General features: G+C 43.4%; 1 protein-coding gene across 4 annotated transcripts in view; it reads right to left on the bottom strand.

Moving 5' to 3' along the window:
• The window catches only part of CRHR2 (corticotropin releasing hormone receptor 2), a 452,797-nt gene that overhangs the window by 127,242 nt on the left and 299,076 nt on the right, over positions 1 to 26,479 (bottom strand). For all 4 annotated transcript variants that reach the window (XM_030197833.1, XM_030197850.1, XM_030197841.1 and 1 more), the window contains one exon: positions 4,487 to 4,593. In XM_030197833.1, the coding sequence (XP_030053693.1) occupies positions 4,487 to 4,593 (107 nt within the window). The remainder of the gene's footprint in view (positions 1 to 4,486; positions 4,594 to 26,479) is intronic.

Below are 26,479 nucleotides of genomic sequence, written 5' to 3'. Positions count from 1 at the left end.
TTTAGGTGGTACCACTGAACATACTCGCATAACTTGAATCATTTAGAAACAGACACATAGAAAATGATGGCTGATAGAGGCCATATGTGAGCCTTTTTCAACTGAAGGAAAACTCTGGGACGAGGGGGGCATACGATGAAGTTAAGAGGGAAAAGGCTTAGGAGGAATCTAAGAAAGTATTATTTCACGGAAAGGGTGGTGGAAGCATGGAATGACCTCCCAGTGGAGGTTGTGGAGTCGAGGACTGTGTCAGAATTTAAGAAAGCATGAGATAAGGCATGTGGGATCCCTTAGGAAAAGTAAGAGTTAGGGGTTACAAAGGATGGGCAGACTGGATGGGCCATTTGGCCTTTATCTACTGTCATGTTTCTATATGGCCCATCCAGTCTGCCCATCCATATCAACCGCTATCCATAGGCACCCGGTATAAGAGGCGTGGAGAGGCTAAGCCTCCCCTGCTGTGCTCTGAGGGGTTTAAATTGTTGATTTACCTCCATCCTCACAGCAGGAGCTGCAGTGAAAGCCCTCTAGCCTTGTGTAACCAGTTGTAGAAATTGGTTTATGGTTTAATTTGTTTACCTTACTGCTGGGAGAGCAGGGGGGGGGGGGGGGGTTGGCTGGAGGTGTCCTGGGTTGCCAGGGAGATATTTAACGAGGATGACTTCCTGACCTGCACTGAGAACAGATAGCAGTAGAATCGGATACTGGGCCAGCATGATCAGAAAAAAGTCACCAGACAACAAAGGTAGAAAAGATCATTTTATTTTCATTATAATGTTTGAAATATGTCCACTTTGAGAATCAGGTGCTCAACATTAAAAGTTTATATTTATTTACTTATTTATGGAATTTTATCCCACATTAAACATGAATTAGGGTGTTTTGTGGCTCTACATGAGAATTGTGATGATATGATCCCTTGTTTAATATTGTTGATGATCTGCATTTTCCGTATGGGTGGTATATTGGTGTATTAGGTTCTGCCCAGTGTAGTATTTATGGTGCAGTAAGGTTCTGAGTGTGTTTTTTTGCAGAAAGTTGTGCATAGTGTTTTGCAGTTGAGGGATTGTGGTTAGAATATGATTTGAGCAACCACTTTATTCTTTGACATATGATACATATCTAATATCTAAATTTAATAAAAGGTATTAATTGTGACTTATTTTTATTTATTTATTTTTTCTGTGTGTTATCAGACAATTATGGATTTAAGCTATCTCTTCCTCCCCATAAGAGATCCCACATGACTGTCAATTCTTTTGTTTTTTTTTTAAATTATTATTTAAACAATATACAAGTTGTAATAACAACACACTTGTGAAAACACAGAGATCATATTAAAGGAAAATAAACATCTAGACCCTCAGGTCTCAACAAATGATATTTTAACAATCATATCTCTTTCTCAGACCTCAATCTTCAAAGGGGGAAAAGGTGATGAAAATCATATAGGAGAGATTAATAAAAGGAAACCTTATCTATTTGTTAGTGGCATTACTTCTGATGTTTTCTCACTATTTCTTATAATTATTCACAATTCAAGCTTTTCCTATCTACGAAACTCTGTAATTGTTCAGGATCATAAAAAATATACTTGTTATTCAAATATTTGACAATACATTTACATGGGTAGGCGAGTAGAAATGAAGCTCCCATCTCTCTCACTCTCTCCCTCTGTAACAGAAATTTTCTACGTCTCTCCTGAGTTACTCTAGTAACATCAGGATAGATCCATATTCTCTGACCATAAAATGGTTTCTGAAGATTTTTAAAGTACAATCTCATCAGTGAACTTAAATCTTGCTCAAATATTAAGGAAATAATTAAAGTACCACGAGTTGTCACTTCAGTTATGGATTCTTCCAATATGGCCGTTAAATTCTGGAGATCTAAGTCATTACCCTCCTGTCCAGGTTCATTCTTCTTTGCTGGCGTTTTTAAATAGTAGATTTTATTACAAGGAGGGATAGCTTGAGATGGTAAGTTCAGGTTCTCAATTAAGTATTTTTTAAATAAATCATTTGGAGATATCCCAGGTATTATGGGGAAGTTTATTGCTCTGAGAGTCAGTCTTTGATTGAAGTTTTCTAGCTGTTCCATTATTCTATGAAGCAACAGTTTATCTTTTACCAATAAATCAGCCGTAGTCTTTATGGTTTTTATTTCCTCATAATTCTGGGATATTTTTTCCATTGTCTCTGAACGTACCTTATCCAAGGATTTTGTTAACTGAGTCATTTTTGTCCCAATTGAAGTGGTTTCTCGAACGGACTTGGAAACAACTTGTTTTAGATCTTGAAGTGCTTTCCAAATTAAAGTTAGCGTTATTTCTGCAGGATCTGCTTCTTCCAAGCTTTCTTCCGTTGCAAACTCAGGAGAGGCACTGCCGGGCTGAGTGTTACCGTCAACGACTTCCGTTGCTTCAAACACACCTTGCTCTCTCCTTTGTGTTGCCGGGCATGGAGGTGGAATAATCCATGGGGCGAGAGAGAGATGTCCAAACCCTGGGGCGCCGGCGCTCCTACGACGGCGTCCATAGCGGGTCTCGCCTCACCAGCTTCGCGAGGTTGATTCACCACGAAGCGCTCCAGTGTTTGCTGCCGCGGGGACGAAGTCCTGACCGCCGGCAGTTGGCCCCTGGTTGTCCCCTTTCTTTTAGTGTGGGGCATCGTAAGTAACTGCAATTCTTTTAGGAAATATTATTCAAAGCAGCAGGAGCGTCTCGTGTGTGCGTTAGATCGCCATCTTGCCACCGGAAGTTCCCCCACAAGTAAAATTTACAAAACCTTTACTTAAGTAAAGTACCTGGTTACTTTTGCTAAGTTACCATACAACATTGGTCCCCATTCACAAACTATTACTGCTATCGTACTCACAGCTAGGCTTCACATTTTCTCCTGCTACTTCTGTGGTGGATGGAGGGGATGGCAGTGATAAAAGAAGTAAATGTTGGGAGGGTTCCATGGTAGGGGGCCTACAAATATATGTTTGCCTAGGAGAGACTAGTGAGGTTAAACAGGCCAGTTAAACTCTGTTGGGAGAGAAGGGTTTGCTGAGATGAACTGTTCTGCCTATTCCCTAGTTCCAGTTAGTGAGCAGGGGGAGCTAATCTGCATAAAGAATTGCCTGCTGGGAAAACTGTCCTTTGTTCTAAGAAACTGGTGATTAAAGTTAATCATATATAATGCTGCATCCAAAGAAAGCTAGTGTGACTATTTAGGATGCTGGACCCAAGTAAGAAATATAATAGAGACAAGTAAGAGGTCCTTCACAGTGTCAGGCCCTTTTGAGTGGAATGGTGTGGCAGATGATAACCGATTGGCGACTAAAATCATATTCACTAGCATTTCCTATATAATAATTCTCACCTCCAAAGTTCTAATGTGCCTGCGACCGTGGCTCCCTCGGAGGTGGTCTGCTAGGCAGTTTAGAATGCACTGACGTCAGTGATGTCACTGACAGCTGATTCCAAGGCAAGGGGAGGAGTAGGGAAACACGCGGATCCTGTTTCCTTACTCCCCTCCCCCGCCTGGGAAACAGCTGTCAATGCCACCCCCCTCAGCGCAACACCCAAGCCCCTGCCCTGCAAAACCGCGAGCCAGGCGGAGCGTGTTTCCCTACCCCTCCCCCTGCCTACCAATCAGCTCTCAGTGCCCCCCCTCGGTGCAACACTCAAGCCCCTCCACCCCGGCGCAGCACCCAAGCCCCTACCCCCCCCCTCGACGCATCACCCAAGACCCTCCCCCCGGCGCATCACCAAAGCCCTTACCCCTCCTCGGGCACATCAACTCCCTCGCCACCCGCAGCCGCCAATACTAACGCCGTCCGGCCACTGCTGCTTCTCCTGTGGAGCAGCAGCGGCCGGTACAAAAAGAAAAAAGCCAAAAAAAGATTTTTAACCTGAAACGCGGCTCCGTAGACAGCCATCTGGCATTGGCTGTCGTCACTGCAGCCGCTCCTCCTCTCCCCTCCATGTCACTGCCCCTGCAGGAAGACCCCAAGACAGATATCCATTCTACCATAATCTCAGGGTGGGTTGAACTCTGTTTCCAGGTATGTCCAGGAACTGAACCTGAAATTTCTGTGCAGATCTGAGCAGCACTGCCATTAGGCCACCAGGCCAATACCTCTTATTCTTTTTTTATATAAAGGTGTTAGGAATACAAGCATTTTTCAGAAAAAGAGATCAATCCTTATATTTGGCAGGCTAAACCTATTCAACTGTTAACAGACTTTGCTGAATCACCAAACTGTTTTTAGCTGCACGTTTACATCCAACGGGGAGGGGGGGGGGGGGGCAACAAACTTTAGAGTGCGGAACAGATTTTACACAGGGAAACCGCTAGTGCTGACAAGAGGCCATCCAATCACATCCCCAGGAAGTCAAGACCACCACATTCCCAGGGTACCATTCAGGGAACAAAGGAGGCTGAGACAATGACACAGAGTAAACTGATTGGCTGGAGGTGGAAGGATAACTACTCACCTCAGGCACAAAAAGAGCATGAAAGCCACAATAAGCGCCACCACCGATATACAGTGCCCCAGGTAGTTGATGATGAGTGCAATCTTGTAATGCAGCTGATACTTCCTCTGTAGATGAGAAGATAACATAATCACATCGGCAGGGCCTTATGTGCAGCAAAATTAGACAGCAGTAAATTTGTTTAGGAAGTAGCAATTACTGTTCTTGGCTAGAGGAATATTCTATTACAGTAATCCAACCCTTGCTATTTTGGGATTAACAAAGTGTGTAGTCCAGAGGCTTTTTCATACATTTTTTTTTCTGCCTGGCTATTAATTAGAGCAGTGTTTATTTTTCTTGCCATTCGTCATAATTGCTTTGAATGAGAATGAACTGGGAGAGAACAAACAGACTCTTTCTGACTGTGCTGCTGCATCATCGGAAAAGTCCAGGTTGCCAGTAGCACGTCAAAAACATTTAAGAAAAATGCAGCTACACAATTACAGGCTTAGGCAGTGTGAGCTTTTGTTCACTAACAGCTGGTGAGATTATTAAACTAGGAAGGTACATAGGGGACAGAGGAGACACGTTGGGATAGGGGACTGAATATTTGGTGATATTTAGATTCAAGAGTGCAGGGCTCTGAGGCAAATTATGTCCCCATGTACATTGATTTTATACTGTGAATAGTTTTTGTTTTGTGCTAGAGATTGTGGGGGTGGTGGTAGGGATGTGGGGTTACAACTATCATGGTTTTTTTTACAGTTATTTTAATTTGTATTATGCTTATAGGTGCATATTATATTATTTTTATTTATGTAACATGTTTGTTTTAGAGATTTTTTAGTATTTGTATTAAATGAATTAAATTTTCTTCCATCTGAAGTCTATTCCTCACTAAAAGGTCCTTTTACTAAAATGCGCTAAAATTTGCACGTAACGCAGGAATTTCCAGAGTGCTAACTGCAAATTTATCTCCCTGTTTATAAAGCCATGCGGCAATGCCGACAGAGCCCATTCAAGGCGAATGGGTTGTGTCGGCACTAGTGCATCGTCAGCCGCTAGTGTGGCTTTGAAAATAGGGGGGGGGGGGTTAGTGCTTCCTTTTTTTAGGGCATTTTCCTTTCTTTGCAGGTCATGCAATAATATTGTCATTAGTGTGTGAGACCAGCAAAAATAATTAGTGAATGCCAACTGTGTTAACCAGTTGGCATGCACTAGCATGTTAAGGGCTTCGAGCCCTTTAGTAAAAGAGCCATCCAAGAATTTGGTAAGTCAAGTTGATTATAAATGTTTTACATTAAGGAATAAATGCATAATAAATATTTACCCTCTGTTTTCCCTAGAAGAGATTCTCATTCTACCTACCCCGTACACCCTTGAAGTGAGTGGGAGAACTCCAGTGGATTCTAATACAGGGCCCTTGCCTTTATCTGTAGTTCAGTCAGTCTCTAGAGAACCACAATTCACTAATAGGGTTTAGGTCTTAAGCTCTTCCTGTGCAAACAGCCACAAGAAGAGTCTTGTTGACACAAAGTAAAAACGCAGGAAGCTTAGGCACATGTATGGCTTTGAGGTAGGCTAGCAGCTAGCTTACACTAGTTGTGTAATAGCTGACTTCCTGCAGTATAAAACTATAACTGGGAGAATAGAACAGAAATCAGATAAAAATGAAAAATAGTTAGCTCACTAGGGGGTCCTTTTACTAAGGTGCGCTGAAAAATGGCCTTTGCTAGTGTAGGCACTTGTTTTGGGCGCGCACAGATCCAGTTTTTAGCACGCCTGTAAAAACATGCCTTTTTTGGGGGCCAAAAATAGATGTGCGGCATAATAAAAATTGGCGCACGTTCATTTTGCGTCTGATACCTTACTGTCACCCATTCACTTAGTGGTAAGGTCTCACACATTAACTGGGCAGTAATCGTCTACGCACGTACAATGCCGATTACCACCTGGTTAGCGCCGTGTGCCAGAAAATAAAATATATCTTCCGGGGCACGTAACATACGCATAAAAAATTAAATTACTGCCCAGGCCACGTGGTAGCCGGGCGGTAGTTCCAAATTGACATGCATTGTGCGTGCGTGGGCTTATATCTTTTTTGAGATGCGGAGACCACTAGGTAAATCTCTCTTATCTGTACCCTTCGCCTCCACTGCTAACTCCAGACTCTGTTCCTTTTATCTTGCTGCACCATATGCATGGAATAGACTTCCTGAGCCGGTATGTCAAGCTCCATCTCCGTCCGTCTTCAAATCTAAGCTAAAAGCCCACCTTTTTGATGCTGCTTTTAACTCCTAACCCTTATTCACTTGTTCAGAACCCTTATTTTATCATCCTCACTTTAATATTCCCTTATCTCTTGTTTGTCCTGTTTGTCTGACCTAATTAGATTGTAAGCTCTGTCGAGCAGGGACTGTCTCTTCATGTTCAAGTGTACAGCGCTGCATACATCTAGTAGCGCTACAGAAATGGTAAGTAGTAGTAGTAAAAAGGGCAACTAGATGGCCAGGAAAACAGAATTTTCTAAGTATAACAAATTAAATAAAAAACATGGAACAAATGTTTTTTTCAAAACCTGAAAAGAAAGTAGTGAGTGACAAGAACAGGCCTTATCTGCCGTCAAGATAGCTGGGCACGAGCACATAAGATCACTAAAGGAGAGGAAAGAATAGCAGATGGAATGGATAAACAGATTGGATAGCAGGTGCCATCATTTTCTCTGTTTCTAAATTTCTTATCAAACTTGACTGGTTGTCATTCTTTTTGTACGACCCGAAGGATATTCAGGCAGAAATATTATGTTTTGTTTCGTTTCTTTTTTAACTGTTTTTTTTTTTTTCATTTTGTTTGGTTTCAGATTCGTGTGCATTATTACAAAAACACAATGAAAGAAAACAACAATGTACATCCCTAATGAGCATTAGGAAAGCAAATAGGCCTGTCCCACCGATCCAACGTAAATCCCCACACCCAGCAACACAGCATAACCAATGATCGTACTGGACAATTTACAATCTTCATTCCCTTCAACCCTCAGGACGCCTGATTCACACCTACCTCATTTGACCACAATATAACCTTGTATTTGTTATCAACCGAATTGGCAAACACCTTTACGGTACTATGTAAGCCACATTGAGCCTGCAAATAGGTGGGAAAATGTAGGGTACAAATGTAACAAATAAATAATAATAAAAATGGAATGTTTCCACAGCTAATTTAATGGCAAGAGACCTGAAGTCAACTTTATTTAGATTTGAGAAATATTATTCATTCCAATATTATCGAGAAGCACTTTAGAAGTCAAGGACAATGACATCTTTTAATTTAGGTCCCCAGAGCTTCCAAGTTACCCAGTTCCAGGAGGGAGATTTTGTCCTAGATGTCTGCTAACCTGGGGGCCCTTTACTCCTCGGACAACTTTTCTACCAACAAAGTGCCCCCTTCCATTCCTTCAGAAGGGTTTCATTGGAAGCTTTTAACAGAGTTATTTGTTCAGAGACTTGGGCCATCTCTTCTTTCTGACACTGTAGTCTCTGAGCCAACTCATTTATCTCTCTCTCTCACACTCTATTTTCTCCTCGGTGACATGTGGTAGCTCCTCATGAGCTGTCCCTTAACCATCTGCAGCTCTTCTATGAGGAGGTTCTGCAGCTTGAGCTGGTCATGTGATTGACTAAGCTCAGCCAAGTCACTCTCCCGTTGCACCCCTGCAATCTATATATACTCTTTGGCCTTGTATACTTCATGCAACAGGTCATCTGCCTCTCTCTGCAACCTCTCCATGGAAGATCCCACCTTGTCCTATCCCTCTTGGTGCATCTTTAGGTGAAAATATAGAGGGGCATTTTCAATATGACATCTAAATCAGATTTTGGACTTTTTACGAAAAACATCCAAAAATCCAATAGCAAATATGGCCATTTCAAACCAGAAAAATGTCCAACTTTTTGTTTTGAAAATGGCCATTTGCTAGACATTTTTGTGCTCAGTGCCTCTATCTTTGAGGACCAATATTGTGAAGAAAAAAAATCCATCCAAGGGAAAAATGCATAAAAACAAGCCATTGGAACATAAGAATACCATACTGGGTCAGAACAATGGTCCATGTAGACCAGTATCCTGTTAACAACAGTGGCCAATCCAGGTCACAAGAACCTGGTAGAAACCCAAATAGTAGCAACATTCCAAGCTACCAATCCCAGGGCAACCACTGGCTTCCCCATGTCTGTCTCAATAGCAGTGTGAGGGAATGAGTGGTATAGTGGCAGATGACCCTAGGAACACTCCCTCACTGAATGTGCAGGTTAGCTACCATACAGCAGGTGGAACTAAGAGGACACAGTTTAGCTGTCTGAAAGCAGGTGGCGCTACACTGCCAAAACAGGTCCTGAGTCAGAAGGGCAGGGCTCAGGGGGAAGGAAGTTTAATTCCCTGAGAGAGTGTAGAACCAGAGACACCCCAAGGAAATAGGGGTCCAGGAGAAGCCCTTAGCAAAAATCCTCCCAAAGAGTTCTGGTTGGGCTGAAGTAACGGCAGAGAATTCCAGGGAAGAGGCCCTTGCTCAGGCCTTTTCATTCCTGTGTAATAGGAAGTCTTAAGTCTATGCCTACAGGGATTCGAGGGTTGTGTGATCACAAGAGAGGTAACTGAAAGCTTCCAATGTAGGATAAGTATCCCTTGGCTACTGGATCTGTGGTTACGATAAAGGAAGTAATTGCAGGGCAGACAACTGGAAATGGGAAGGTGTTGACATTTAACCCGCAACTGTGCATGTGTGTGCTCTCACAGCCAGCCGCAAGCCACACTATCACAAGCAGATTATGGAATTTTCCTCCAGGAACTTGTCCAAATCTTTTTTTAAACCCAGAAGCACGTTTAGCCCTGGATGTCTTTGCTTTGTTTCATTATGGCAGAAAAATGTCCAAGTTTTGGGAACACCCAAATCCTGGTCCCAACATGCCCCCTTGTAATTTGGACGCACTGCAGAGAAAAACATCTCAAATCTGAGTTTTGAAAAATGTCCAACTGCCACTTTACACCGTTTTTGAGATGCTTTTCTCTTTTGAAAATGAGCCCTAAAGGCTCCTATGTTTGTCTGAAACTAGGGCACAAATTTAGGGGGGGGGGGGGGGGGGTCTAACTTAGAAGCCTTGATTTAGAAGTTCAGCTTTATATCAATATCTGACCCTGTATTTTTAACCATAGTTACATGTGGAAGTTGTGAAATAGCCACTTCTTCATGTAAGTGCCAATAAATCCACATGGAAGTTACTGGTTCAATGACATTCATTTTTTCAATATATATTTAGTTGAACTTTAGGTTATGATGATCAGTGGTTGTATTAATCTATTTTATATTTTCCAGAGCTTCTTAACAGGTATTTATAGATACATGCAGCCATTTTACAAATGGATGTTTTTATCCCATCAAATCACTTACAGCAATAAGACCAACAAAATGAATTTTTAGTTAAGATCGAGGTTGCTATTATATGTTAATTGCTAATATGACAGATGCATGCAGTACAGTTAGATACATCTCCAGGGGTTAGATTAACCATTTTCTGCATTATCAGCTGTGCCATTAGACGTGCAGTAGCAATCACACTTTGTGTTAACTGCATGGCTGTCAACCATAAAATGTTGGGAATGACCTCAACAATTAACACAGTAGTTTTGCATGTAATGTGCCTTAACTTTGGCTGTTAGCGTGCCTTAACTATGTAAAAAAAAAACTTTAACAGCAGCATTAAGTTGCACTATCTTCTCCTCCCTGAACACTTTTTTTTAGCCTCTTGGTTGTCTAGAGGTCCAACCGATGCATTCACAGAGGCCGATTTTCAAACCGAGGAAGTTAGATTGACTAACTCCTGTGGTTGGTGCTGAAAAAGGATATTCAATCCCGGGCCGTTTCCGGTGATCGGCACTGAATATCAGGTTTACATATGGCCGGTCTGACATTGACCTGTCAAGCCAATATTCAGCCCTAGCCAGTTAAAGTCAAAACAGCCAAAGATATACCAGAGTAGCATGCAGCCAAGTAGGGTCTCCAAACTTGGTCTGTCAGACTTTAAAAATCGGTGGACAGCCAGTTGCGGGCATTTAACCGGCCAGCTGCCAATCCTGGCCAGTTAGATGCCTCTGAGTATCGGGGGGGGGGGGGGGGGGGGAGGAATGAACAGGCTTTATGCTGCCTATGAAATTCTAAAGTTTGTTATATTAGTGTACACTTTCAGCAAAACATCCAAAGTCGGATTTAGACGTCATATCGAAAATGCCTCTCTACGTAATTTAAAAATGTTTACTGTTAAAAATGTAAAAAAGAAAGAAAAATATTTAGCTCTCTATGTGGCCATAACCCATGTCAACATTGACCATTGTTTTAACTATAAAGACAGCTTCTGGATAAATTTGCACATGATCAAAGGAAGACGCAATTGTGAACATGTCTATGAGCACATGTGCATATTGTATAAAGTGAATGTGCACACTGCATCTCTTCCCCATCGTCACCTCCAGAGTCTGCAACATTGCATACATTATTGCCATACAAATACCTCCCTGGTATAAACTTAGGGAAAGATATTCAGCTGGTGATGGTGAATGCTTTTTTAGCCGCCACCTCTGTTATTCCCGGATATTCAATGCCGAACAATGTCCAGGCACCAGAACTGAATATCCAGGTTTATGTGGCTGACTATTTCTTATGCAGTTAAGTGCTATATTCAGTACTTAATTGCCTAAGTGACACCACTGACATTTGTGCTGTCTGATTTGGCTGCTAAGCTTTGGCAGTTAAGTGCTGAATATTAGCGCTTAAAATGCATAAATGCCGACTCTGTTCCAAGACCATCCACAAAATAGGTGGATCTCAGTTTTCAGCAGCACTAACTGGTTGAGTGCCACTGAATATCACTGGGTAGTCCTGAACAAGCAACTTAGCTGGCCAGGAGCCATTTCTGGCCAGTTAAATCACTTCGAATATTGTCCCCTTAAATTTACAAATCACATCCCTCATTCAATGCTCAAAATAGCATGAAAATTTGAGTACTGCATTCATTTCTGGTCGCCGTATTTCAAAAAAGATATAGCAGAATTAGAAAAGGTTCAAAGAAAAGCTCCCAAAATGATTAAGGGGATGGAACTCCTCTGGTATGGAGAAAGGCTAAAGAGGTTAAAGCTCTTCAGCTTGGAAAAGAGATAGATGAGGGGAGATGTGATTGAGGTATATACAATCCTGAGTGGTGTAGAACGAGTAGAAGTAAATCAATGTTTTTTTACTTGTTCCAAAAGTACAAAGACTAGATACATGGAAATAATTTTAAAACAAATAGGGGGAAATCTTTCTTCACTCAACGAATAGTTAAGCTCTGGAACTCTTTACCAGAGAGGATGTGGTAACAGCAGTTAGCATATCTTGGTTTAAAAAAGGTTTGGACAAGTTCCTGGAGGAAAAGTCTATAGTTTGCTATTGGGACAGACATGGGGAGACAACTGCTTACCTTGGGATTTGTAGCACAGAATGTTGCCACGATTTGGATTTCTGCCAGGTACTTGTGACCTACCTTAGCCATTGTTTGGAAACAGGATACTAGGCTAGATGGACCATTGGTCTGAACCAGTATGGCTACTCTTATGTTCTTATGAAAGCTTTAATGCATTTGTTAAAAGTGATCCGGAAAGAACATAACATAAAAATGCTATAATTAGCATTGTTACAAGTACAAATGAAGGCTTTATTAAATAGCATAGTACGATATTTAACTGAGTGCTTGCAGGTTGGTGGGGGGAGGGGGAGAAATGTCAGACACGGTGTTGTTCTGATTCAAGGCAGCCAGATTCCTACTTGGATTTGTCTCTCAAAATATTCTTCACTCTCCTCAACCATATCCTCTCACGTTGCTCTTTGAAGATTCTTACTAACATTTGCTTATTTCTGATCTCGCGAAGAAGGGCTGCCTTCGAAAGCTAATGAAAAAATGTATTAAGTTATGCCCAATAAAAAAGGTATCATCTTATTTTCTTTTCCATGTTTTATTTTGTTCTATTTCTACTGACTACCTTACTAACAGAGAAAACTGATGGTTGTAAACATGTGTTCATGCCTATTTTGTGTTCTTCTGAAAATTTTTGTTCTTCTTTTAGAAACAGAGAAAAAAATGACGACATATAAAGACCATATGGCCTCTAGTCTGCCCATCCATCCCATCTCCTGTCCTTTCCTCTTCCCCCTTTATTTGCTTTCTTAGGATCTAGTAGCTCTCCCGCTTCTCTCTTCAGCACTGACTAGAAATTCCTTGCTTATATACACTCTTGGGAAACAAGCAGGAGGAGCAGAGAGGACAAGAGGACTGTGCATGCTCAGTGAAGTCCAAGGAGGTTTAATGACAGGAGATGGCATGAGCCTATCTGGCCCATTATCTGGGCTGAAGCCAGTGGGCGGAGCTTCCTGCCATATTGAATTGTCCGAAACAATAGCAAACTTGTGTGGTTTATAATTGTTTTGCATTATTTCTGTTAGAAGGGAATCGGGGGGGGGGGGGGGGGGGGGGGAGGAAGGGGAGTTGGGGAATTTTTGAGGGGTCTATGAAGGGGGGAGGGTTATATTTAATTTTTTTTTTGTCATTGCTGAAGAGCTTGTTTTGTTATTTCCAATGCTGTATTATAGATTTCAGTGCTCCACTATTCCTGGGATTCTATACATGGCGCCTTTACGCTTTGATCTCTGCATAGGAATTTTCTATAACAATGCGAATAACTTAATTGGTTAACTAGCTAATCAGCACTGCTAAGTGAATGGAAATAAGCAATTATCAGCACTAATTGACATTAAGATTTACGTGCACAACTTGCTAAGTGTATTTGTAACATGGTGCACCTAAATTCTAAGTCGCATAGTTGAAAAGGGGGCATGGCTATGGGCGGGGTGTGGACGTTTCTACAATCTATGCGCATTATTAAAGAATACACCTGCTCTGCATCTAATTTAGGCATCAGGATTTACACCAAGTAAAACATAGCATAAATGACCGCAACTATATTTGGTCACATGGAGAGGCCCTCAGCTTTATTCTATATATCATGCGGAAATTTAAGCCTATTCTATAAAATGTAGGCATGCTTTACATAATATACCTAGGCGTATTTTTTTTCCATAAAAACAATAGCAAATGCTTATGTGTGGTCCATCTGTAAAAAAAACAAAACAGTCTACTGTTCAAGTTGGACTCTTTGCTATCTATACACCCAGAATATCTCTGCAAGGTGCAATCTAATTACTGTGAACAGGATTGAGAAGAGGTAGCTGAGACACAGGGTGATTCTGACACTTACTGGCACTTTTTTTCTTAATCTACTGTTACTCACATCACTTAACACTGAAGTCTGTGGCAATTACATTCCAGGTTGTTACCAGCACCTTCTCAGTAATTATCTCAAAATACAAAATTGAGCTCTTGACACAAACCAAGGCTTCAAGTTCCTGGTAAATATTCCCTGCCCTATATGAAATTATCTCCTTTACTCTAACCCTTACTATTAAAGTAGATTGATATCACAGTCATTTCAGAATTGAGTGTCCGATAAGTTACATCCGCACCCACAACCGGAGCCTCAGGGAAGCACTATCACGCAAAGTCTACTACCTTCTCTCCAAGGGCAGGGTATGGCAACCTAATTGCAGGCTGAATATTGACCTGCAAGTTTCCGTTTTCCTCTCTCTCTCTCTCTGATTCTGTTCATTGTCTCACACACAGAACCTGCTTCCTCCTGGAAGCCTTGCACCACTCCACAAGTTCTCTGACAGCTTTTTTTAATTTGAAAGCTTCCCATATGTATTTCCTCTGTATACATCCATATGCTGCAAAAGCCAGCATATTTCTAACTATAATTGAGATTAAATAACAGTGAACAATGACAATGTGGATGCAGAAGCTGCTTTTGGAAGTACCAAGGTGGCGGCTGCTGGGGGAAACCTGGCTTCAGTTTTTTTATGTCTTGCCATTTCCTGCCATTAACCATCCTTGGATAAGTCTGATCACATTAATTAGCTTCCTTTTAGTAAGTTACGTGGTCATGTAAGCCTTTACATGAGAAAACAGCTTGATTCTAGATTTTGAAATGTTTGGATTCTGGCCAATGATGAATTAGCTTTTTTGTTTGAACTGTGTTATCAGATGTGTTTTAATTGTACTTTCTCAGGTATGTCTGGTCATTTTTTTTGTGTAAACCGTACAGAACTTTACAAGGTGTTTGTGGTATAGAAATATTGTTTAGATTACATTAGATTTAGAAGGCGAAAGGAGCGCACTCTAGCATATGCCTGAAGTGCTGTATCAATAAAGACAGCAAATTCTACACAAACCTTTTTTATTTATTTATTTTTTTCATTTTGCCTATCTGTCATTGAGGAGCTCATTTTGCTCGTCCTCTGAAAGTGAATTGATGGGACAGGCCATGAAGTTACATTGTACATAAGTACATAAGTATTGCCATACTGGGACAGACCAAAGGTCCATCAAGCCCAGCATCCTGTTTCCAACAGTGGCCAAGCCAGGTCACAGATACCCGGCAAGATCCCCAAAAAGTACTTCACATTTTTTTTTCACTAAACGAATAGTTAAACTCTAGAACATATTGCTGGAGTAAGTGGTTAACAGCAGTTAGTGAATCTGGATTTTTAAAAGAGTTTGGATAAGCATCTGGAGGAAAAGTCCATAGTCTGCTATCAAAATAGATATGGGGAAATCCACTACTTATTCCTGGGATTGGTAGCACAGAATCTTGCTACTCTGAGATTCGGCCAGGTTACTTGTGATCTGGATTGGCCACTGTTGGAAGCAGGATACTGAGATAGATGGACCTTCAGTCTGACCCAGTATGGCTATTCTTATGTTTGTGAGGCAGTGAGTGTCACTAAGAGCACTCCCTCACTTATGGTGTAGTTAAGCCACAGGAACAAAAGAAGGAGAAACTCCAAACCTCACGGATGCATGTAAAGCCAGCAACCAAGGGTGAGGGGACAAAAGAAGAGGAAGGCGCCAAAGCTAGATCAAACTATTAAGTCTTTATTGCTTCCAAAGTACTGTAAACCAATAGTCGAAAGAGTCGACACGGCCATATTTCGGCTGGTGTGCTTTGGTAAGGAGCCTTAACAACCACAGAAACAGTATTGTAACAGTGAAAAATGATACAGTGTAATACACGTTGGACTAAAATATGTTGTGCGGCACCACCGGACATCAAACTCTCAGCATGTCACATGCAAATAAAGACTTAATCATCTGATCTAGCTTTGGCTCCCTCTTTTTTGTCCCGTTACTCTTGGGCGCAGTTAGGCCACCTTACAACAGGTGGCGCTAACATGCCAGGTCAGAGGCTCCAAGTACAGTGGCTTACAGGAGGAAGGTCCCAAGCAGTGGCGTAGCTACAGGTGGGCACAGGCCCACCCATTCTTGGCTTAGGCCCATCCAGCGGCAACACCCCACATCAACATCTCTTCTCCTCCATGACGTCTCGTCATTTGTCCCCCCTGTCACTGAACTCTGTCCCTCCACGGTGTACCTTACAGGTGTTCCCCGTGCATGCAGTGGTTCATTATTGCTGCCTGCACTGGCCCTGCAGGCTTCCATCAGTTGGGTTCCGCCCTCACTTTCATCATTTCCTGTCTGGCAGGAACTGTCTGATGGAAGCATGCAGAGCCGGCACAGGCAGCAATAACTGAATCAGTGCAGGTGTCCGGGACACCTGTAAGGTACACTAGGGAGGGCCGGGGTTCAGTGTTGGGCAGTCAGATGCTGGGACACCGCAGAAGAGGAGATATGTTGATGTGGGGTAGGTGAAAAAAATCTATGATTTTTAAAAATATCTCGGGGGGGGGGGGGGGCTGTGGAGTGCCGTGCTGTGGAATGGCCCATCTAAGTTAGCTCTGGGCCCATCCAAAATATTGAGTCTGGCAACACCATTGGTCCCAAGGGAAGAGGACTCAATTCTAAGCTCAGCTATAGTACCTGAGGAGAGGAAGCAATATGACTCATGCTTAACCCTCCAAGTCTGTGAGACAAGGATTATTAAGATAATAGATAACCTTGATCTGCATTCAGAAGGTACTTGCTTTTGGTGTGTGTCCAGAAGGGACACAAGAAGGTGTTAATAGTCACTGTATTGCACTGGGCTGGGAGCCAGTCCTAGGAAAAGAGTGTTGACAGTGATATCTGAAGAGCCAGAGAGAAATAAAGAGACTTTACTAGTGTCAGACTAAAGCCTGTGAAGTAACATGGGTGCAAATGTTGAGTCATCACAGTAATCTTTCCATTTGCTTGGAAACCTTGAATGTATGACTGTGTTTGTCAGGGCCGGTCTTAGCAAGTGCGGGGCCCTATGCAGACCAATTTGGTGGGGCTCCATCCTAGCCCCGCCCCACCGTAGTCCCGCCCCACCATAGCCCCACCCCCTACCCTAGCTTCACCCCATTGATAAGATTATTCCATTTTTAGAACATTTTTTTATTTATGAAATTTCAAATAAAGACAAATGAAGCTAAACTTGTACAAAAAAACTGATTGAAATAATAAGCACAATGCTATCATGAAACCTCCCCTCCCCAGAAATTATTCAGTTCAAGTCCACTACAATTAGTAGTTCCAATTCTCATAACAAAGGAGAATAAAGGAAAAATATTAAGAAAAGATTCAGTACTTTCAAATTCCCCTATTACTCTGTAACCCATATATGCAATAAAATAAAAATGAAATGAAAAGATATACAATAAAATTAAGTGATATGTAAAATATAATGTACAATATAAAAACATATAGACCACCAAGGTATTAAAATTGTTTTAAAATATATACCACAACTCTCTGACTCAAGAAGACTCCGACTCTGTCATCCATAATTGTCTGACAACACACAGAAAAAAAATAAGTAAAAAACAAAAAAGTCACAATTAATACCTTATACACCAATATACCAGCCATATGGAAAATGCAGACCGTCAACAATATGAAGCTAGCAAGGGATCATAATATCACAATTCTCATGTAGAGCCACAAAACACCCTTTTTAGAGGTAGTGTGTCATGATTTCTGATGTTTGGTGCCACCTTAGTAAGGCCAACACACAATCTCTCCACTGCAAAACACTATACACAAACTTGTGCAAAACACACTCATAACCTTAACAAACCATAAACAGCACTAATTCCAAGGACAGAACGAGCTACAACCTTATGCGTGGCGTGGAAAGGCAACTGTAATTACACCTGGCTCTAAAACACCAGTGCACAACCTAGTGAAAAAAAACAAAAATGGCTGCAAACTATACGCTAGCAGAATACTGCACCTTCCTTGATCACACCTGAAAAACACATGAAGGCAAAATACTGAACTGGAAAGTTACCTCAAGAAGTCAGACTCAGCATGCAGCAATACTACAAAAATTGAAACTTACATGAAAAATATCACAGATGCACATTTCCAAAAACGGACATATTCCAATTAATAAATCCTGAATAAAATAGTTTTTTCTACCTTTGTTGTCTGGTGACTTTGTTTTTCTGATCATGCTGGCTCAGTATCCGATTGTGCTGCTATCTGTCCTCTTAACTCCATTTCCAGGGCTTCCTTTCCATTTATTTCTTTACTTTCCGCCTTTCTTTTTCATTTCTTGCCCTACATCCGTAAGTAAAAGCTGGGTCCTCCGCAGACTTGACTGTCCAGTGGATCCAGCTTCTGCCTATTTTCTATATCCATGTGCACTTTTTCTCCTCTCTTCCTTTTCCCTCACCTCATCTCCTTCCTCACTCTTCCCTCGCTTCCATCCATGTCCAGCATTTCTTCTCTCCTCCTCCATCTACCCATGTCCAGCGACCTTCCTGTCCCCCCTGCCATCCATCTACAGTGGTGGAAATAAGTATGTGATCCCTTGCTGATTTTGTAAGTTTGCCCACTGACAAAGACATGAGCAGCCCATAATTGAAGGGTAGGTTATTAGTAACAGTGAGAGATAGCACATCACAAATTAAATCCAGAAAATCACATTGTGGAAAGTATATGAATTTATTTGCATTCTGCAGAGGGAAATAAGTATTTAATCCCTCTGGCAAACAAGACCTAATACTTGGTGGCAAAACCCTTGTTGGCAAGCACAGCGGTCAGACGTCTTCTGTAGTTGATGATGAGGTTTGCACACATGTCAGGAGGAATTTTGGTCCACTCCTCTTTGCAGATCATCTCTAAATCATTAAGAGTTCTGGGCTGTCGCTTGGCAACTCGCAGCTTCAGCTCCCTCCATAAGTTTTCAATGGGATTAAGGTCTGGTGACTGGCTAGGCCACTCCATGACCCTAATGTGCTTCTTCCTGAGCCACTCCTTTGTTGCCTTGGCTGTATGTTTTGGGTCATTGTCGTGCTGGAAGACCCAGCCACGACCCATTTTTAAGGCCCTGGCGGAGGGAAGGAGGTTGTCACTCAGAATTGTACGGTACATGGCCCCATCCATTCTCCCATTGATGCGGTGAAGTAGTCCTGTGCCCTTAGCAGAGAAACACCCCCAAAACATAACATTTCCACCTCCATGCTTGACAGTGGGGACGGTGTTCTTTGGGTCATAGGCAGCATTTCTCTTCCTCCAAACACGGCGAGTTGAGTTCATGCCAAAGAGCTCAATTTTTGTCTCATCTGACCACAGCACCTTCTCCCAATCACTCTCGGCATCATCCAGGTGTTCACTGGCAAACTTCAGACGGGCCGTCACATGTGCCTTCCGGAGCAGGGGGACCTTGCGGGCACTGCAGGATTGCAATCCGTTATGTCGTAATGTGTTACCAATGGTTTTCGTGGTGACAGTGGTCCCAGCTGCCTTGAGATCATTGACAAGTTCCCCCCTTGTAGTTGTAGGCTGATTTCTAACCTTCCTCATGATCAAGGATACCCCACGAGGTGAGATTTTGCGTGGAGCCCCAGATCTTTGTCGATTGACAGTCATTTTGTACTTCTTCCATTTTCTTACTATGGCACCAACAGTTGTCTCCTTCTCGCCCAGCGTCTTACTGATGGTTTTGTAGCCCATTCCAGCCTTGTGCAGGTGTATGATCTTGTCCCTGACATCCTTAGACAGCTCCTTGCTCTTGGCCATTTTGTAGAGGTTAGAGTCTGACTGATTCACTGAGTCTGTGGACAGGTGTCTTTCATACAGGTGACCATTGCCGACAGCTGTCTGTCATGCAGGTAACGAGTTGATTTGGAGCATCTACCTGGTCTGTAGGGGCCAGATCTCTTACTGGTTGGTGGGGGATCAAATACTTATTTCCCTCTGCAGAATGCAAATAAATTCACATACTTTCCACAATGTGATTTTCCGGATTTAATTTGTGATGTGCTATCTCTCACTGTTACCAATAACCTACCCTTCAATTATGGGCTGCTCATGTCTTTGTCAGTGGGCAAACTTACAAAATCAGCAAGGCATCAAATACTTATTTCCACCACTGTATGTCCAGCAACCCCCCCGTCCCCCCTGCCCTCCCCTGCCATCCACCTATGTCCAGAAACCCCCCTCCCATGCCATCTACCCATGTCCAGAAACCCCCATCCCCTGCCATCCACCCATGTCCAGCGACCCTCCTGTGCCCCCTGCCTTCCACCTATGTCCAGAAACCCCCCTCCCCTGCCATCCATCCATGTCCAGCAACCCTCCTGTGCCCCCTGCCCTTCTCTGCCATCCACCCATGTCCAGCGACCCTCCTATGCCCCCTGCCCTTCTCTGCCATCCACCTATGTCCAGAAACCCCCTCCCCTGCCATCCACCCATGTCTAGCGACCCTCCTGTGCCCCCTGCCCTCCACCTATATCCAGAAACCCCCTCCCCTGCCAATGTCCAGCGACCCTCCTGTGCCCCCGCCCTTCTCTGCCATCCACCTATGTCCAGAAACTCCCCTCCCCTGCCATCCTCCCATGTCCAGTGACCCTCCTGTGCCCCTGCCCTTCTCTGCCATCCACCTATGTCCAGAAACCCCCCTCCCCTGCCATCCACCTATGTCCAGCGACCCTCCTGTGCCCCCTGCCCTCCACCTATGTCCAGAAACCCCCTCCCCTGCCATCCACCCATGTCCAGCGACCCTCCTGTGCCCCCTGCCCTTCTCTGCCATCCACCTATGTCCAGAAACCCCCCTCCCCTGCCATCCACCCATATCCAGCGACCTTCCTGTGCCCCCTGCCCTTCTCTGCCATCCACCTATGTCCAGAAACCCCCTCCCCTGCCATCCACCCATGTCCAGCGACCCTCCTGTGTCCCCTGCCCTCCACCTATGTCCAGAAACCCCCTCCCCTGCCATCCACCCATGTCCAGTGACCCTCCTGTGCCCCCTGCCCTCCCCTGCCATCCACCTATGTCCAGAAACCCCCTCCCCTGCCATCCACCCATGTCCAGAGACCCTCTTGTGCCCCCTGCCCTCCACCCATGTCCATCGACGCGACTCTCCTCGTTCCCCTGCTCCCCCTACAAGCGGCGGTGCCTCGCGTCTGTAAAAGAAGAAAAATCGCTTCGTCCATTGGCCGGCCTTCCCTCATGTCCCGCCCTTGCGGAAGTTACATCAGAGGGCGGGACATGAGGGAAGGCTGGCCAATGGACGAAGCGATTTATCTTCTTTTACAGACGCGAGGCACCGCCGCTTGTAGATTTTTAAAAAATGCTGGGTCAGGTGAGGTGCCGGCGGGTCTGGTGGCAGAAGAGGGTCGTTTGGTGGGTCGGGCAAGGGGGGCTCAGATGGGGGAGGGGCTCAGACGGTTAGAGGGAGGGGGAGCAGGGGAACGAGGACTGGAGTGTCGCGTCGCTGGACATGGAGGGCAGGCGAGCAGTGGCGGTGGTCGGAGAGGCGAGGCAGACTTGAGGCGCACCGCGCGGGGCCCTATGCGGCCACCTCGGTCGCCTCTGCCTAAGACCGGCCCTGGTGTTTGTGACAGATCCACTGTCCATCATTTTACCACAATATTTTTATGTCTACCTTGCCATCATGAGATCCTTTCTGTGCTTCAGGAATTCTCTTTTGGTTGTTACCTACAACCAGAGGAACAGAGTTGACCTTTCTGCTGCAGGAAGCTTTGGAATTGAGATAGGCTTTGAGGACAATGGATGGATGATATGCATTTGCAACAATGTAACAAGTTTATAATCTTTTAAATGAGAGAGTTAGAACAAGATACACCTCAGGCTCTTAGAAGTGCAAGAATCAAAGAGTAGTAGGAAGAACTCAATTACTGTGTGTAAAATATCTCCTGGCTTCTTTAACCTAACTGGAAGCCCAGGGAGGGAGTGCAGCTATATGTTTCCTCTGTATCTGGAAATAAATTTGCATGCATAATGTTTCAAGTTCAGCAAGCTGAAAAGCATAGTGAGGGCAGGACGGCAACAGAGCCAGGGTCAGAATAAATTGCTCTTCCCATCCAGTAAATGAGGTTTAGGATTATAGTTTAATATATTTCAGCCTTTAAACTAAAATGAATTCCATTCAAAGGCCAGCCAATCTGTTTGCTGTCTGGGAGTTAGTACAAAGGAAGGGAAAACTGTCTCAGGAAAAAATAGGAACCTTTTTCATTCTATAAATTAAGAGAAAAGAAGCAATAAAAGAGTCACAAAACTTTCAAAGAAAGTTTCAAATTGGCTGAAAATATCCCAAAGCAACTTTCCTATAGTTTCTCAGAGTAGAAAAAGAACCTAGAGTAAGACTCATAATGGCATATCAGCAGGATTCTATGAAATATAATTAGTCATTCAGCTGGCATGTAGAACAAGATCACCAGGATACATTTTTTAATTATTATTATTATTTTCTGTCTTCAATTTTTAATTCAGATTACTGAAAACAAATGTGTGTAAAGAATTTTGCTAGCTTCCCCTGCATTATGGACTAGTAACACATTTTGTCATAGCAAATCTGTTGATTGAGGTCAGATAACCTTACTGGTGACAATCCAACCTGGTGGGCTGCCAAAAGCATTCTGGTGACCACATTACCTGTTGGTCCCTGACAACTGGTCTGACAGTTCATCTAATAGGCAGCTGGTCTAATAACAATTGGGGGCTCATTTCCAAAGCACTTAAACTTACAAAGTTCAATAAGTTACTATAAAGTGTACAGTGCTGCGTACATCTAGTAGTGCTACAGAAATGAGTAGCAGTAGTGAATGGGGAGCCACTCTGTGTGCATGAATCCTGCTGCTAGCTATTGGACTGTTTACTTTGCTGCTTTTATTTGGACGAATCCACAAACCATTAGGTGCAAGTGCCCTTTTGGGACCCTACTACTACTACTTATCATTTCTATAGTGCTACTAGACATACACAGCGCTGTACACTTGAACGTGAAGAGACAGTCCCTGCCCGACAGAGCTTGCAATCTAATTAGGCCAGACAAACAGGACAAACAAGAGATAAGGGAATATTAAAGTGAGGATGACAAAATAAGGGTTCTGAACAAGTGAATAAAGGTTAGGAGTTAAAAGCAGCATCAAAAAGGTGGGCTTTTAGCTTAGATTTAAAGACGACCAGAGATTGACACCTAATAGTTGGACACCTCTGACACTGCCTCTAGAGAGGTGAAACATAGCCACATTGGGTTCTGTTTCTAAGTGGCAAGAATTAAAGCCTTTTTAACCTTTGAAGACACGTGTTCTGTTTTTTTGTGGACTGCATTACTGAATACTGGGAAATCTGCACCTAACCAGGATTTACGCAAGGCTTCAGTTGGTATAAATCCTTGTGCCAAAAGTTTGGTGTGGAGATTGGCTCTAAGCGATATTCTATAAATGGCACATAAATCTAAGCCTCATTTATAGAATAGTGCTCCATGCAGATTTTCTTTGGTGCCCAAATTTAGGCGCTATTGATTGAATCTAGTCCTTGATGTTAATATGGTCAAAGCTGCTTTAGCTGTCAGGCCATAAAAGCAATATAAGGGTTGAATATTGAGGGGCCCTTTTAGTAAGCCACGGTAGGCTCTATAAGCGTGCAGCGTGCACCAAAATGAGACTACCACCAGGCCAGCACGCCACCCTGGATGTTAATTTCAGATTTGGCACGTGCCCATAACACCTGGATGATTGATTTATTTCCTGCTACTCACGCCAGTTCTGGTGGTAATTGGCACTTGGCGAGTTCCAACCGGTTACTGCGCGTGTAGTGTGTGTGAGCCTTTACCACTAGAACAATGGGTGGCGTTAAGGGCTCAGGCCAGTTTTGGGCATGCGTTGATTTCATTTTTACCACAGGCCATTTTCCCACCCCATTAAAAAAAAAAACAAAATTTTTTGTAGATGTGGTAAAAACTGGCCAGGCGCGCACCCAATACCCATGCCTACACTACCGCAGGCCACTTTTTACCACAGCTTAGTAAAAGGACCCCTGAACGGTCTATGAAGAGTGTGAGTTGCTAGCATAGGGGCCCTTTTACTAAGGTGCGCCGAAAAACAAGCTGCGCTAGTGTAGGCACGTGTTTTGGCCATGCACAGATCCATTTTTCAGGGCGCCAGTAAAAAAAAAAAGGCCTTTTTAAAATTTTTGCTGAAAATAGACATGTGGCAAAATAAAAATTGGCGCACGTCCATTTTTGGTCTGAGGCCTTACCACCAGCCATTGACTTAGCCGTAAGGTCTCACGTGTTAACCGGTAATAGTCTACGAATGTAGAATGTCAATTACTGCCTGGTTTCTACTGTGCGCCAGAAGATAAAATGATACTCTAGCGCGCGTAGCAGACGCGCATCAAAAATGAAATTACCACAAGGGACATGCAGTAGTAGCTGGGCGGTAACTTAAAGAGCAAATAATCAAGAAACTTCAGACAGCCCAGAACACTGCAGCTAGACTCATATTCGGTAAAACAAAATATGAAAGCGCTAAACCCCTACGAGAAAAACTACACTGGCCCCCACTTAAAGAACGCATCAGGTTCAAAATATGCTCCCTAGCTCACAAAATCATTCACGGAGATGCACCAGCCTACATGTCAGACCTGATTGACTTACCACCCAGGAATGCCAAAAGATCATCCCGCACATTCCTTAACCTGCACTTCCCTAACTGCAAAGGTCTGAAATACAAACTAATGCACGCATCAAACTTTACCTACTTGAGCACACAGTTATGGAACGCATTGCCGCACAACTTAAAAACGATTTACGAATTAACGAACTTCCGCAAACTACTGAAGACCCATCTCTTTAACAAGGCATACCACAAAGATCAACCAATGTGAATATACACAACTCTCCACATATATTCAGAGCTGTCTTACAATATATGCTTGTTATACTACTATCATGTTTTATCAATATCATGTTGCCCAAGATCCTTCTGTAACACTAAATGTCTATTCTCTTCTCATTTCCACCATTCATGATGTATTGTAAGCCACATTGAGCCTGCAAAGAGGTGGAAAAATGTGGGATACAAATGCAATCAATATATATAAAAGGCGAGTGTCGTACTCACTCGCAAATGCGCAGTAGAGACCTTCTCTGCCCCGCCCCCGCGTCAATACGTGATGACGGGGGCGGAACAGAGAGGGTCTGTACTGCGCATTTGCGAGGGAGGGACACCGCCGTCGCTAACGCTCCCCCCAACCGGAGTCGCCGCAGCCACCCACCCTCCACCCGGTCGGGCCCTCGCTCCGCTACTGAAACAGCGAGGGTCCGGGAACGCAGCACTGAGCTCTGCTGAGCTGCCGTCGGCCTTCCTTCTCCTTCTCTGCCTGTGTCCCGCCCTCGACGACGTTACGTCACACGAGGGCGGGACAGGCAGAGAAGAAGAAGGAAGGCCGACGTCGGCTGCTCAGCAGAGCTCAGTGCTGCGTTCCCGGACCTTCGCTGTTTCAATAGCGGCGATGGCTCTGGGGGGAGGGGCGAATTCGGAGGGGGAGGGGCAACGGCGAACTCGGCGGCGCGGGGGGGGCTTTCAACCCCCCCTTCCTATAATAGCCCGTTTTTACGGGCTCAAAGGCTAGTAAATAAATAAATTGGGCGCGTGTAGGCACCTACGTGACTTAGTAAAAGGGCCCCTTAATGGACAGTTTAAGTTCTCATTCAATTATGGAGAAAGAACAAATAAGAAACTTCCTAACAAATACATAGAGTGAAGAAAAGGATCCTCAGACATGGACCAGGGCACATATTTTAACCCCTTAGTGTCAGCTCCTTTACATCCCTCACTAGATACCGTTTCAAAGTCTTTAATGTATGCACCCCAATTAAATCAAAATTGCTTAAAATGTGACTTCATAAGCTAATTATGTTCCCTTTCTTCAAAATACTGTTGTCCTCATTAATTTCCAAGTGTCTGTGTCATAAATAACACTGAAGGGACTGAAAGACCCACAAACAATGAATAATAATAGAGCTCACTAGAAGTAGGTCCCCTCCACTGAGATTCTCCTGCTTGATTATAAAATAATTTTTGAGCTTACACCTACACTCTTGAAAACATATACATATATTCAGACACAGAGTAGACGGTCGAGCTTTTTTAAATTTAGGTTAGCTTTTGTTTTACATTTTATCACAGGTGTTCTGCAGTTACGACACAGATATATCTGACCAGCTCTCTTGGAAGAAAACGCATTTATGTCCACTCGAATCAGTGTACTTGAAAAAACGCCACTCTTAACCAAAACAGGCGCTTATACATCAGGTTTCAAGTCCTGGATCTGGGATCAATATTTATAATCTAATGCACTTGACGATCCGTAACAGGACGCATTGTCGAGCGCATTAGACATGAGGTAACTGCTGATCCATTACACAGGAGGAATGGCCTAGTGGTTAGGGTGGTGGACTCTGGTCCTGGGGAACTGAGTTCAATTCCCACTTCAGGCACAGGCAGCTCCTTGTGACTCTGGGCAAGTCACTTAACGCTGCATTGAGCCTGTCATGAGTGGGGAAAAATGCAGGGTACAAATGTGTAAAAAAAAAAAAAAATCTGGTGTCTTGTTGGATACATGAGCGTTTATTTTGGTTGAG

The sequence above is a fragment of the Microcaecilia unicolor genome, chromosome 1, assembly GCF_901765095.1.
Source record: "Microcaecilia unicolor chromosome 1, aMicUni1.1, whole genome shotgun sequence".
In the NCBI taxonomy this organism is placed as follows: Eukaryota; Metazoa; Chordata; class Amphibia; order Gymnophiona; family Siphonopidae; genus Microcaecilia; species Microcaecilia unicolor.
This window is presented reverse-complemented; position numbering and strand designations above follow the sequence as displayed.